We start from the raw sequence: 13,975 nt of genomic DNA, 5'->3' as shown, positions 1-13,975 counted from the left end.
TGCTCAAACACAATAAGCATATTTATGTATATACTCTACACATGTACAGGCTTTCCTTACCCAAGTAGCATGTGAACATTGATGCAGTCATTGATGACATAAATTCATATGAAACAGATGTTCACCTGGTACAGTTGAGAAAATAATATATAATTCCTCCTCCTGTATTCAACAGGAGGAAACTTTTCCTGTTAGTGTGATTTGTTCAATTACCAGTGTTCTTCTACTCACACAACTATCACATGTAAGTTCAACTATATTTAAAGTCAGCATTTCTTGGACCTGGCAATATTAATAAACTTTCTCAAATATTTCTCTGTCCTCTCTCAACATTTTTGCAGGGGTAGGGAAGCGGGTGAAGAAAAAAATTTTGATTATTTCTTCAATAAGTATGGTTAGCCTTTCATAGGTACAAAGTAGACAGTAGATTTGACGAAGGTAAAAATCAAAGAATACAAGACTTGAAAATGTAAAAACAGCTCTGGAAATTTTCAAGACAGGGGAATAGATACATTCAATTTTGGACACGTAGCTGCTCTGAAAGTGTAAAAAGCACCACAGCACTCACTTTTGTCATCTCTACATAAGACCTACATACACTTACTTTCTCTGTCCTTTCCTGGAGAACAGACAGAGGAGCAAGGTGACACAGCTATGGACAGTAAGTGAATCCAGCATGAACTAAATTCACACTGAACCTCTGGCAGCTTCATTCATAAAAATCCCACAATGTTCAGTTTTGGAAGGGACTTCTGGAGGTCATCTTTGGCAATTCCCCTGCTCAAGGCAAGGCCACCTACAGTCAAGTGCCCAGCACTAAGCCTGGCTAGTTGTGAGTGTCTCAAAGCTGCTCATTGAGTCCATACCTCGTAAGCTTCTTGGTAAAGATCTCATGGGAGAAACCAGCAAAAGCCTTACTGAAGGAAATCACTTGTAAACAATATCTACTACCCTCTCCTTGTCTACCAAGCCACCCAGTTCATCACAGATGTTTATCAAGCTGGTCAAGCATGATACCCCCTTGGGAAATCTGTGCTGACTCCTCCTGATGATCTTGAACTTTATGTACCAGGAAATGGTTGCCAGGAAACACTGCTCCTTCACCTTCCCAGGAAGCCTGTAGCTCACTGGGTCCTCCTTTCTGAAGATCAGAGCAACATTAGCTTTGATGTAGTCTCTAGCACCTCTCCTAGTCACCAAGATCATTCAAAGACTATTAATGGTGGCCTCAGTGACACAGGCCACTGCCCTCAGCACTTGTGGGTGCTTCCCATCAGGACTGGTGGATTTATGTCTGTTCAGTTTGCTTAAGTATTTCCTGATGTTCTTCTTTCACCAAGGGTACATATTCCTTGCTTCAGACTTCCCCCTCATCTCTAAGGCCTGGGATTCCTAAAGACCAGTGATACCACAAAAGACTGAGGCCAAGAAGGCATTCAGTACTTCAGCCTTTTCAGTGGCCCATGTCACCATGGCCAATGTCCTGCTCACCAGGGGGCCCACTTCAGCTGTCTTCCTCTTGCTATTTATGTACTTACACAAGACCACCTTGCTTTGACATTCCTCACCAGATCCAGTTCCAGCTGAGCTTTGGCCTTTCTGATTGCACCCCTGCAGGCATGGACAGGATCTCTGTACTCCTCTCAGGTTACCTGTCCCTGCTTCCATGTTTTGTATGCCTGTCTTTTGTATTTGAGTTGCCTTGCTTACCCATGCAAGCCTCCTGCCACTTTTGCCTGACTTACTGTTCACTGGGATTTGCTGCACTTGAGTTAGAAGGAGCTAATCCTTGAATGTTAACCAACTATCTTGGGCCCCTCTTCCCTCTGGAGCTTTATCTCATGGAACTCTAGTCTCCTGAAGTTCAAATATGTGATCTTGGTCTTCTGCCTTGCTTCTTCCTCTCAGGATCATAAAGTCCACCATCCTGGCAAACAAGCCTGACTGACCTTGATACTCACAACCCCAATGAGCCTTTCCCTGTTTCATGAGGTACAGCAGAGCCATCCTCTACCACTTGGATCAGGAAGCTGTCAATCAGCACTTTCCACTCATACCCTGCTGTGCTGTCCCTGCACGAGACTCCACATTCCTTGAGGTTCTCCTACAAGGACCATGGCCTGTGAATGTGAGGCTACTTCCAGCTATTCAAAAAACATCTCATCTACTTGTTCATCCTGGTCAGGTGGCCTACAGCCACTATAATGTCATCCATATGACATAATCCATAATATCCATCTATAATCCTTACCCATAAACTCTCAATTGGAACATCACCTATCCCTAGGCAGAACCCCAGACATTCCAGCTGTTCTCCCACATAATGCTTAACGTCCCCTCCCTTATCCTCTTGCTCTGCCTTTCCTTAAGAGCTAATCTCCCCAGACTGTAATGTGGCACTCTGCAAGTCATCCCACCATGTCACAGTGATCCCAAATCACTCAGATGTCTTAAATCCTCGTGCTTACTTCCCATGCTGCTTGCACTACTGCTGTGTGTGCACTTCAGAGGCACCTCACCATGCTGACTTACCACACAGGGCTTCGCTGTTTCCTTGGAATCATGCTCTACAGGCACTCACTTGCTCATATCCAAATGCTGGAGATGACCCTGTTTAAGCCTCCTTTTGTTGATGCTGTGCTCCCTTTCATGCTCTCTGCTTACCAGCCATGGCCATCACTCCCTCCCAGTGCTGCTGTCAGTCCCTCCCTCCCTCACTGTTCCCACTTCAAAGACCTCTTTACCAGGTCAGCCACAAGCTGGCTAAGACACCTCCACTGCCCTTTCCAAGCTGGATCCCATCTCTCCCAAGCACTTCTTTGCATTCACAGAACTCCAAGCTTTGCTGCACTGTGTAAACCAACCCAAAGAATGCTTCCCTTTTAAAAGCAATTCTCTTCCATACCACTTCTGCTGTTCCATATACATCCAGGAAAACAGCAGCCAACCCAAAACACGGTCCCACAAGCCCAGTATATTTCCAATGGACCCATTTAACAGATTTCACAGTAAGAACTCTGCAAACCCCTGAACAACCAACCATCATTGCTCCAAGATCTGAACTTCTAGAGTCAGCCTCAGCTGAACATCTAATCACAGTAAATATTCCATCACAGTCTACTGAGATTTAAAGTCAAAATCCATGAGACAAAGAAAGCTGAACTAGATAAAGGATTGGAGATCCTAGGGCTTTAGAGCCAGAGGAGGGGGAAGAAGAGGTGCAGCCATTGATATGATGTATGCAGCCACTGATATGATTCAAAACAAATGATAAATGATTTTAAGTTCAGAATACTAACTGGCTAAACTTAGGACACCAATGTAATTCTCAATGTAAATCTTCTCAGAGGAAGGTTTTATCATATAGCAATGACTACATTCAGATTATTCTACCCAGCAGTCAGTGGTCTCTCTAAGAAAAAAAAATCAATTTTCATGCAAATTAAAACCCAGGGAAAAAGGAAAAAAAAGCCCAGCCTGATTCACATGAAGTATTTATCTAGTTAATTTCTGGTAAATGTATACAAACTCCAAAGGTAACTGCACTTGTGATTGTGTTTAAACATAATACAGTTCTGGACAGACATGTCTAGCTCATTTGAGAGCAATTACAGTGGTTCCTTCTGTGCACCACCTCAGGGACTGACATTTTAACATTTATTATCATTTTTGAGGGCTGTCTGTACCTCATGCATATATCCAATTAACTTGTTCTTATCAATCAAATTTAAACAGAAATGCCAAATTAGTCACGAATTTTCAGCTATTACTGCCTGAAATTTGTCTCCTAAAAGGTCTGTTGGCTTGCTTTTATTGGGGGATGAAGAGGGGCAACACACAACAGAAGAAAAAACCAAAACCAAACCAGCAAAGGAAGAAAGACCCCACTCCTACCAGAATCCAAAGGGAAAGTAACACCATACTATGGCTGTGAGCCCAAAATTGGGCAAAAAGACCACTGGCAAGGCATCTTTACAACCTCAATGTCCACAACCTCATTTCTGACATGCATTCATTTTGGATATAGACACATATATCAAAACATGCAATACCACTCCAGTATCAGGTTTGCACCACAAGCTGTATTCACACATATACCAACCTTGATTCAAATATGTGAGAGTTTCATCATATAATTTGACTGCTGGAGATGTTGCAGCACACATAACATACTGGAAAGGTGGATGTTTGGTCTCATTTTCTTGTGGAAGGCTGGAATCTTCCTGTTTGAAAATAGGCAGCGCCAAAACATCGCTGAAAAGAAAAAAAACCAGACAACTTTGAGACTGTTGGCCCTGTTTTGATTGAAGTTAAAGAAAAAAGTTATTTGTGACTTAAACTCCACAATGAAATACATATAGAATTTTGTTAGTCGTTTTATTAGTAAAATCTATATGAGCAGGATCAAAAAGATTTTCCACCAGAACTTTAGGCTAGGATACATAAACAATACCATGGGACTTAAGAAGACAAACAGTTGTGTTGATCCTTTGAAAATCTAATCTTTGCTTCCTGTCTCCACTTTAAAAATTCTGTTCTTTCTTCAGCTTTTCACCTGTCAACACAGCCAAGCTTGCCTAATAAACACGGAAATGAAAGCAAGGCTTTCATTTTCTTCTTTGGAATAACGTATTTCCCAAAGTGAGTTACCTACACTGTGAAAGCATCTCTCTCCTCATTTAGTACCATTATGCCTAAGCTGTTAATTCTGTTGGCATTCTCAAGCTTTTCTTAGGCTTTGGCACACTGATTAGCTCAAAAATGATTAAGCAGCAGACTCACAAAACATAAGCTATGAAAAGTTTATGCCAGGATTCACTTCACTTATCTATGATGCATAAGCACCAGAAAAACTTTGGAAATGCTATGTTTCTAGAGAATAAAGAGCAATCCATGTTGCCCACAAGCTGTGGTAAGAGAGACAGCTTCACCACAACCAGCAAACACATCTTCTGCTTTCTACAGAAATTAATAATCTGTATTAGTAATAATCTTCCTTGTATACAGAAATCATGCATAAATTAGATTTTTAGGAGCTTTTCTTGTACTGAATTTTTGTTCATGATGACATCATCTGCATATCCATGCAACTTTCCTTTAAAATGTTTCAAATGTGAATCAAGATCTCACACCACCTCACCTGTTAATTTAGTTTTTAACCAACATGTATCTTGTTTCTATCTCTTGCATTGATCTCAAACATGGATTTGATATATTTTGTAAAACAGTTATGAATGCCTGTATTGCACAACTATTTGTTAGTTGTACACTAAAATTTTTGAAGTAAAACTGTTTTTTAACTGTTACTCATTTCTGCAAGTCTGCTTTATTAAAAGTCTATTAATTACTCTTGAATTCCAGCTCATATCTGAAGAATCAAGAAAGTAAATCATAATAAATTCAAAAAAAGAAATCACAGCTAATATTTTCATGTCACATAGGCTTAGAATGTAAGACTTGGTCTGCTTAAGTCTTAGATATGCAGAGTGCAGGGGCACCCCAACTTTTTTTCTGGGCAAGTGCCACATTCCACTTGGGCTGTTACTCCCCGGGGTACTTGGAAGACATTATACTGACAAGAAAATATTTATGAAGGGTGAAAAAGTCTAAGAAGTTTGTCTATGCCTTGGAGAGACTGTACTGTGAATCCTCAAAAAGAGACCAAAAAAAGACACCCATACAGATTCCCTTTCACTAGGAAGAAACCACCGGAGATGCTACATGAGAGCAGGACAAGGCAGTACACTGCCCAAAAAACTGAACCATGTCCTAGCTACTTCTGATGCCACCTCGTCAATCTGTAGCCCAGAGAAGAATTAAGCTACAAATGAAGATGTGAAATAACCACTTCAGAGAGTGGACATCCTTAACAGAGTTTTCTCATACACAGACAAGGATCCGTGAGTAGGGCAGCAAAATCCACTGATGGGTGAGTGCTCCTTGAGGATGACTCAGAAGAAAGCGAAGGAAGGAGCTGCTTCAATCCCTGATGTCATCAGGAGGGCAGCAGGAGCAGCCCAACACAAGAGGGAGCGCTGTGACAGTGATAAGCAGAGGGAAGAGAGTGTGCTCTCAGGACAGGGCTGCTGCACCAGGAACCCACGCTCACCACACACTTCAGCACCCAAAACACAAGCGCCATTATGAGGAGGAACTTTCAAATGGCAACAACATGGAAACAAGGGCAATGTTTAAAATACACACACGAGTCAAAGTGCAACAACCAGGGCATGAGAAGTATCTCATCAAATAAATTACCTGTAATTCCTGACTAAGTTCTGCAGCACTTGCCTTCACATAACACACGATTAAAGAGAAGTCTTTTGTGTATTTGTGAAAAATATCTTTAAAGCCTTCATTTTCCACTCACAATTTGAAGTTTATAATGTAGCTGGTCTGGCTTAAGAAAGTGTGATGTGGGGTTAATGAATTAGCTAAGAGACTTTGCATTGGAAGCCTACAAATACACCAATTTAGGCAGCTTTAAACCAGCTTTTGCTAATACTTCCAAAGCATAATGACTAACTGCCACTGCAGAAGAAGGAAAAATAAAGACATCCAGCTCTACAACCCTACAATTTAGCTGTAAAGAGAGCACACTGTTCATTCTTAAATGCCTCCATTCTAAAAAATACTCCATAAGACAGCACAAGACAATTTTTTCCTGAAAAACACTTCTGAGTACTAATACATTCCAAAGGAAAAGACAAGCCAATGCAATGTAAACTCCTTCCTAGACCATCTTTAAATAAATACCATTTAAATAATATTTTGATTCATTCACTTGCGAACAATGACATATTGGTGTTTTTTGCATTTCAACATACACTCTTTCCCCATCTAAAAAGAGATTAAAGCTGCAATTAAAACAGTCAATAAGGTATTTCAAATTAAGACCTGAAGGATCAGTTTAAGGATCAGGGACTAGCTAAATTTCACAGCAACAAACATCTTCTACAAATAAAAATTCATTGCAGCACGGGTGAAGAAAAGATGCAAGGACTGCTTACAATGGGAAACAGAATAGGAAACAGGAACTTAATATTTTTAATAGTGCTCTTTACTGAAGCTAAAGATGAAAAACTGCATCTAATATATGCTATTGCATCAATCACATTACCAGAAACTATGGAGATGCTAAATCAGTCTTTTTACCACCTCTAATCTTAGACTGATTCTATTTTAACACCCAACAACGACAAAAACCAAACCCATAAAGAAATCCCACAAACAAACAAACACAATACAGAGAACAGATCAACCTTGTCAGCTCCAGCCTTTTTCCTTTCAGACCCCCACTACAATTTCTGCATTTATGAGCCAATGTCCCAGCAGAACAAATCATCTGCCCACAGTCAAGCCCTGGCAGCCTCCATGCCTACATACACTTAGGTAGGCATCCTTCAGTCATTTTCTTACTCACCTGCTGAAATCTTGGTTTTGTTAGGCCAGTAGAGATGAGAGACAGGGACTTGTAGTGCCAGCTTTGTTAAAGTTATTTCATACAGCAAAGAACCTAAACTTAAAGTTCTTACCTAAACTGAAGTGCCCACTGACAGAGCAGCCCACATGAAGGAAAATCCAAGTGCTCCAAAATAGCTACTGCTGAAATTATTTCACACTACAGGAGAACAGAGAGCTTGAAAAGACTGATTCTGTTCCTTTTTTTCCCCATTATTAATTTTTGATCTTGTGAAATAAAGACTCATTTACTTCACTTGTTTCATTTAAGTGAGCTCTAGAACTACAAGCAAGCTGATGTATGGGTGAGTAGTAACCTTTGGAAGGACAAGTAGCATCTTTTGTTATATTTTCTGATATCATTTGAGAAAGTCCATCTAGCAGGATTTACTCTCCTGATGGAAGGAACTCCGAGACCAAGTTTTTGAAACTATTAGCTCTAGTAAGAAAAGTCTTATCTCAGTTCCTCAGCATGTGTTATCTAAAGCATTCAAATGAAAGGCACCTATAGGGAGGAGGAAAATTTATCCAGAGAACAACCCAACAGAAAGAGTCTTCATTACACCTCAAATGCAGGCAGCAAACCTACCCTCCAACACAAGTTATGCTGAACACTACTTGTGCTACAGAGGTGCATACATGAAACATCATCACACAAAAGCAGGAAGGCTTAGAAGAGGAAGTAAGGTGAATGTTACCACTTGAACTGAAGCATCCAGTGGGATCCAGCACATGTGAGAAGTTGTATTATGTCATGTACCCTAGATGAATATAGCACAGAAAGACCAAGAAAAATGTAATTTATCCCCCCATGCTTGTGAAATGTGTCTGTAAACCTTCAAAATCACCTTCCTTAAAAATTTAAAACCTTTTTTCCACATATTGTCCAAAGCAATTTAAAAAAAGCCTAACACACACATACAAAAAAACCCCTCCCTAATAATAATAATCGAGTCAAAAAATAAATGAAGAACTTCCTGTCCTTACAAGAACAGGAACTACTCTGTCAACAAAATTCAAACTGATGTTCCATCAATCATCTGCCTTATCTATCTTCTGGATTGTATGTATATTTTTGGGTGTGAGTACTAAAGAATCCCAAGGCCTTTTGAACAGGTCTTTTGAAACTTTAAAGCATGCTTTTTATGAGGACAAATACCTTTAGGAAAAATTTTTCTCAAGCAGTCTTTGAATTAAGACTTATGATCTCAAGGCCAAGCTCTGAACTGTTCAGAGGTATGAGCAAGCCACAGGAAAATGTAAAGCAATGGGAGACCTGGTACTTCCTAAAAAGCAAATTTGATGGGGGGGAAGGACCCTTGGAATTAATTTCTGGGAGAAAAGCTTCTCTGCAACAGGTGTCCGAGAAATCCTACACAGGAGAAGCAGGTGCAAATGTCATGCTGTTCCTGGGAATCCCACACACCATCCCACAGAAACTCAGATGGAGAACGGCTTCAATTTAAGGGCAGTCTGGCACAAAATACAAGAAACCACCAATCAAAGAAAGAAGAGAATGCCAACAACATCACATGCGTCCTTCCTACCAAGGAAAAGAAGTAAGAATGTTCACCATGACAAATGCACTCCTCTAACACAGGGAGGTCAGGCAGCTGCTCTCACTTGCAGCAGGCTCCAGTACAGATGGCTCCTACATGGAGAAGGGCACACCAAGGCAGACCTGCTGCCCTGCCCTCAATCTGCTATGTACACCCAACATCAGAGGTGACAGAGGAACACAGAAGGCAGTTCTGCACTTTGAAGTCTTTTCCTTAAAAATTAAACTGCCCCCTGACTTTTTGTAATGTATTCACACACTCAGCTTGGAAGAAAACAACAACAAAAAACCTCAAACCCAGGCCAATGTCAACGATCTAGAACATGAGGTTTATCTTTCAACATGTTTTATCTGTGGTAACAGAACAAGGAAGCTTAGATTTATGGACACACTTTTCCTTCAAATGCCTATTTCCTCACAGGTATTTACTTACTTGTGTGCTTGCACACAGAATTGAGCTCCAATTCCAATCAGTACCCGACATTTTATTTTAGAGTCTATATGTGAAATTTTTTTTTCACAGTGCAATGCATAATAAAACAGACCACTAAAAGAGAAGCTTTATAATGTATTCTGCAGAAAATACTTTGTACATCTGAAAAAGCAGAAAAGCAAAAAAAAAAAATCAGGATAGCATCAGCAAAGATTCCTCTATCAAAAATCCAATATAAGCAGCAATAGAGTCTCAAAAGAGTGGGAGACATTAGGGGAAACATAAACAGCAATTTGTCAGTCATAATGTAACAGCAGCCAAAACCAAGGCCTGAATGAGAACTCTTTTTCGGTTTTGCCCAGCAATTATTTAGTTAAGGCAGTAACTGTCACGACCCAATCATGTTTATCAGAAGCCAAAAAGGCTGCCAGGGACCCAAAAGCTGTTAGAAGAGAACACTCTCTTTTTCTCCTCCTGAAAAGAGAGCTCTAAGTTGTCAGACAGCATTTCCAGACTGACCATCTCAGAGTTCCTTCAGCCTGAACTGTGCAGGAGGTTGGTACACAAAGTGCCCTCACCCCACAGCACAGCGAGGAGACAACACTGAAGACTGCATCAGGCTTTCCCTCTCCTCAACCAAGGCAGCACACAGCTGCATTCTCCAAAGACAATTAAGTGTTTGGGAGATGCAGCACAGGCAAACTGACTTGGTTCTCCAAAAATGGAGGATTGCCTGCATATATTTTCATACAGTCTTTTGTACCAAAACAGCTACTCTTGAAATACTTTTCAAGCTCCCCATGACAGGGTTGAATTGTACCACTACAAACACCATTAGAATTGCAAACATTTAAATAAATCCATATACTAAGCTTACAAATTACACATAAAAATTTAGTCATTAAGGTATTTTTCTGTCTATTAATGCTCAGTTAATGCAATGTATATGGATTTAATAATCAAATAAATCACTGATAAAAAATAGAATTTTTTTTGTTATCTGGTAGAAAGATGACAGGCAGTTCTTTGAAACTTAACTTTAAACCGCCTCCATTTTTAAACAGTTCATAGCAACCACGAGTGATCCTCAAACATACACAACTGCTTCTGTGTTACAATGGATATTATGAGGGATTCAAAAGAAAACATGATAGGTGCCATTATCAACAGAAACAAACATTAACTTCCTTAAATTAACTCAAAACTCAGTATCACTGAAGGGTACAATGTTTTTATATGGGTTTTGGTGCAGGTGTTGACACATCTGACAACTGTTACAATAAATTCAATTTATTTTTGTGATTATAGGTAGTTTCTTTTTGCATGAGAAGGTGCTACCAGAAAAAAATGGGTATTGAGACTTGATAAAGAAATTTCAGAAAGTATCTAAAACTAAAACTGTGAATCTGAAGGGAAATTCAGGAGGCACTTAGCTGCCTTCTAACAAAAGTCCTATAATGGACTGATGATCAATGAACGTGTGCAACTTTTCCAGGAAGAATAAACACAGGAGTAATGCCATAAATTCTATCTAAGGGCTCTGATTTATCATCAACTCCAGGAAGTATCAATTCCTTTATATACAATCCCAACAGTTAAAGAGATTACATGCAGATCTAAGAAAATCAAGGGGGCATATACCTTGGGGAGTTCACTGAGAACTCTCCTCTAGGCAATATTTAATTTTCTTCTGCTTTGTTAGCAAGTGACAAGTAATTAACTTCCAGTGACACAATGAACAGTGACAGAGCAGTATCCTTCCTGTGCATGCTTTGCCACTTCTTTTGGTTTTCCCCTCTCACATCACTTGACAGGCCATAATTTCTCTGAAGTAGAAATCTAACCAATATATAGAATAACTTACTTACATTATGCTGAGAATCTGAATCCAACAAACACTGATGGCAATTAGGTGACCTCTTGAACTATAGGGTCTGTGACTGTAGCTACAAGTACTACTACTACTCTGTATGTTTTCCAAAAATACTCTGCAGAGGAAGTGCATAACAAGATTCAAGACTAATATATAGCTTAGCTTATAAAATATTACTTTTGAAGTGCTGTTTTAACAGCTACAACTCTTTCTGTGGTAATTCAAAATGTCCTAATAGGCAGATATATGTAAGAAAAAGCCAGTCACCATAACAGGATTATATGACCAGAAAAAACCAAACTATCCCACAACAATAAAAATAGTAATTCTTACAATTCCTAGGAACTGAAGTAGGTGCATTACTGGGATGAGAAATGAAGTTAGGAATACACAGGAAAATATTAAAAAAACCTATCAATCAAAATGCAGAACTTTTAATCATAAGAGATCCTAGAAAGAACTGGATCAAGATAGAGAGGAGCAGCTCTTGAACATGAGCACATGCATTTTCCATTGGTGTCTGCACTTAGAACCCATCCAGGCAACAACCACACAGCTGCCCACAAAAACTGGCACACCACTTCATGGGATGAACGACTGAAGGCAAAGACAGAAACAGAAGTGGGATAAAATCCAGACAAGCTGAATATAAAATCAGGAATATTCTCATCAAGAGAAATGAATCACTTCGTTCTCTGAACTGGCAAGTTCTCAACGTTATTTTTAATTTAAAAAAACCCTGAAACAAAACAACAAAAAACAAACCAACCAACCAACACACAATCCAAACCCCACACAGAACAAAACTCCCATCAAATAAATACATGTCCCACCATAAATCCACCGAACTCACAATACCAAACACTATCAAAGTGTCCTCATTTCTGTCCAGCAGAAGCCCTTTTCCGTAACTTCCAGCAAAGACACTGCACTTCCAAACATTTTACCTGGGAAGTCGTGCCTTAAAGCATACATAATAGATGAAGCTTGTGGTCACCTGCAAGCTCCAGTTTCCCCTGAGGGAGAACGTGCCTTTTATATAGGCTAGGCCATCAAAACTATCAAATGCAAGTGTTTTACTTCTCCAGACAAAATCCTTTAACACCGACAAACCCTGTCGAAAACCTTGGACTTAAAATGTCTGTCGTTGCCTCCAAAACAGTTTCTCTTTTTCACACTAAGTCGTCACTCAGGAATCCACACATTCTGCCCATGAGCAAGCTAAAATTTACTCAAACAAGTACAGTTTTAACTTAGTTTCGAGAAGGTACACCCAAACGCTACTTAAACACTAACTCTGTAAAACCTGGAAAACAATCAAAAGGTAAGGAAACCGCCAAGTTGGCTACCAACAGAGACCTTCACGGCAAGGAAAAAAAACCCATCATTAAAGACACACTACATAGAAAAACCCCATCACTACACAGAAATACAGAGTAAGTATTGAATAAAGGATAACCACTCTATTAACGACAACGTTTGCCTGCTCGAGATGTAACATTTTTAAACCCGGCAGGAAACACCTATTGTTTATCACGACAGAACTACATTTGCCGAGTGTAAGACGACCATAGTTTGGAAGGTAGGGTCCAGTTACACCCCGAAGAGACAGGGAAATATCAGTTTTAGGGCAGGGATTTGGCACATAAAGGCAGCAGCACCCCGGCGCAGGCGGCTGCCCGCCCTTCCCGAGCCGCCACCTGCCAGTACGGCAGGGCAGGGCGGGAGCCCCTCCGGCACGGGCCCGCGCCTCGGGAAAAGCCTAAGGAGCTAAAAATAAAAAACAAAAAAGAAAGAAAAAAGGGAGGGGAGGAGAAACTCCGGCTCCTTCCCGCGCAGCCTCAGCCTGCCCACGGCACGGGCAGGGCTGCGCGGCCCGAGGAGGCCGGCGGGGACGCGGCGCCCGGCGGCGGGGATGGGATGCGCTGCGCAGCGGGCCGGGTTACCTCATGCTGTAGGCACCGGCTCCCAGCTCCTGCCCGATGCCCGACAGGCTGGCGTCGAAGTCGTGCACCAGCCCGGACTCGATCACTTCATCCATCTTCAGCACCCACGCCATGTTCCGCCGGCCCCGCCGCGCTCCCGCCGCGGGAGGAGCCGGACGGGGCGGAGCCGCTCGCACCGGGGCCGCCGGGGAGGCGGTGCCGGGCGGGCGAGGGGGCTGGAGGAGACGGGGGGAGAGCGGGAAAAAAGCACGTGCGGGGCGGGGGGACGGGGGCGGCTCCGCGCTCAGCCCCGGGGGGGCCCTTTCCTCGCAGCGCGACCAGGGCGCGGGGTCGCTCTCAGCATCCTGCGCCCGCCCGGCCGCCGCGGGGCGCTGGGGACCGGGCGGCCGCCGCCTCCTCCTCCTCCGACCGGACACTGCCCAGCGCCGCCGCTTCTGCCGCCGCCCGAGCTCCGACCCAGCCCAGCGGCGCCTCCCGCCGCATCATTCGCAGGGGGGAGGCTGCGGCGGCAGCAGCAGCAGCACCGCGGGCGCCCGCCGGGGAGGAGCCGCCGCCGCCGCCGGAGGTCACGGCTGCCCCGGGGGCCGCGCCCGCCGCTCCGGCGCGTCCCGCAGCGCCGCCGCCGCCGCTGCTCACGACAACATGGCGGCGGCTTCCACCCCCGAGCGCCTGCCGGGGCGGTGCCTGGCCGCCATCGGCGCCGC

At 42.5% G+C, this 13,975-nt stretch overlaps 1 protein-coding gene across 4 annotated transcripts in view; it reads right to left on the bottom strand.

The window, feature by feature from the left end:
- UBP1 (upstream binding protein 1) overlaps positions 1–13,408 on the bottom strand; it is a 36,699-nt gene extending 23,291 nt beyond the window's left edge. For all 4 annotated transcript variants that reach the window (XM_074541109.1, XM_074541115.1, XM_074541112.1 and 1 more), the window contains exons 1-2: positions 13,272–13,408; positions 4,103–4,254 (exon numbers count right to left, since the gene is read on the bottom strand). In XM_074541109.1, coding sequence (XP_074397210.1) covers positions 4,103–4,254; positions 13,272–13,384 — 265 coding nt within the window. In that variant the 5' untranslated portion in view covers positions 13,385–13,408. The remainder of the gene's footprint in view (positions 1–4,102; positions 4,255–13,271) is intronic.
- Between the last annotated feature and the right edge of the window lie 567 nt (positions 13,409–13,975).

Source organism: Zonotrichia albicollis, chromosome 1 (genome assembly GCF_047830755.1).
Source record: "Zonotrichia albicollis isolate bZonAlb1 chromosome 1, bZonAlb1.hap1, whole genome shotgun sequence".
NCBI classification, from domain to species: Eukaryota; Metazoa; Chordata; class Aves; order Passeriformes; family Passerellidae; genus Zonotrichia; species Zonotrichia albicollis.
Note: the sequence above shows the minus strand (reverse complement) of the source record. Positions and strands in the feature narration are given on the sequence as shown.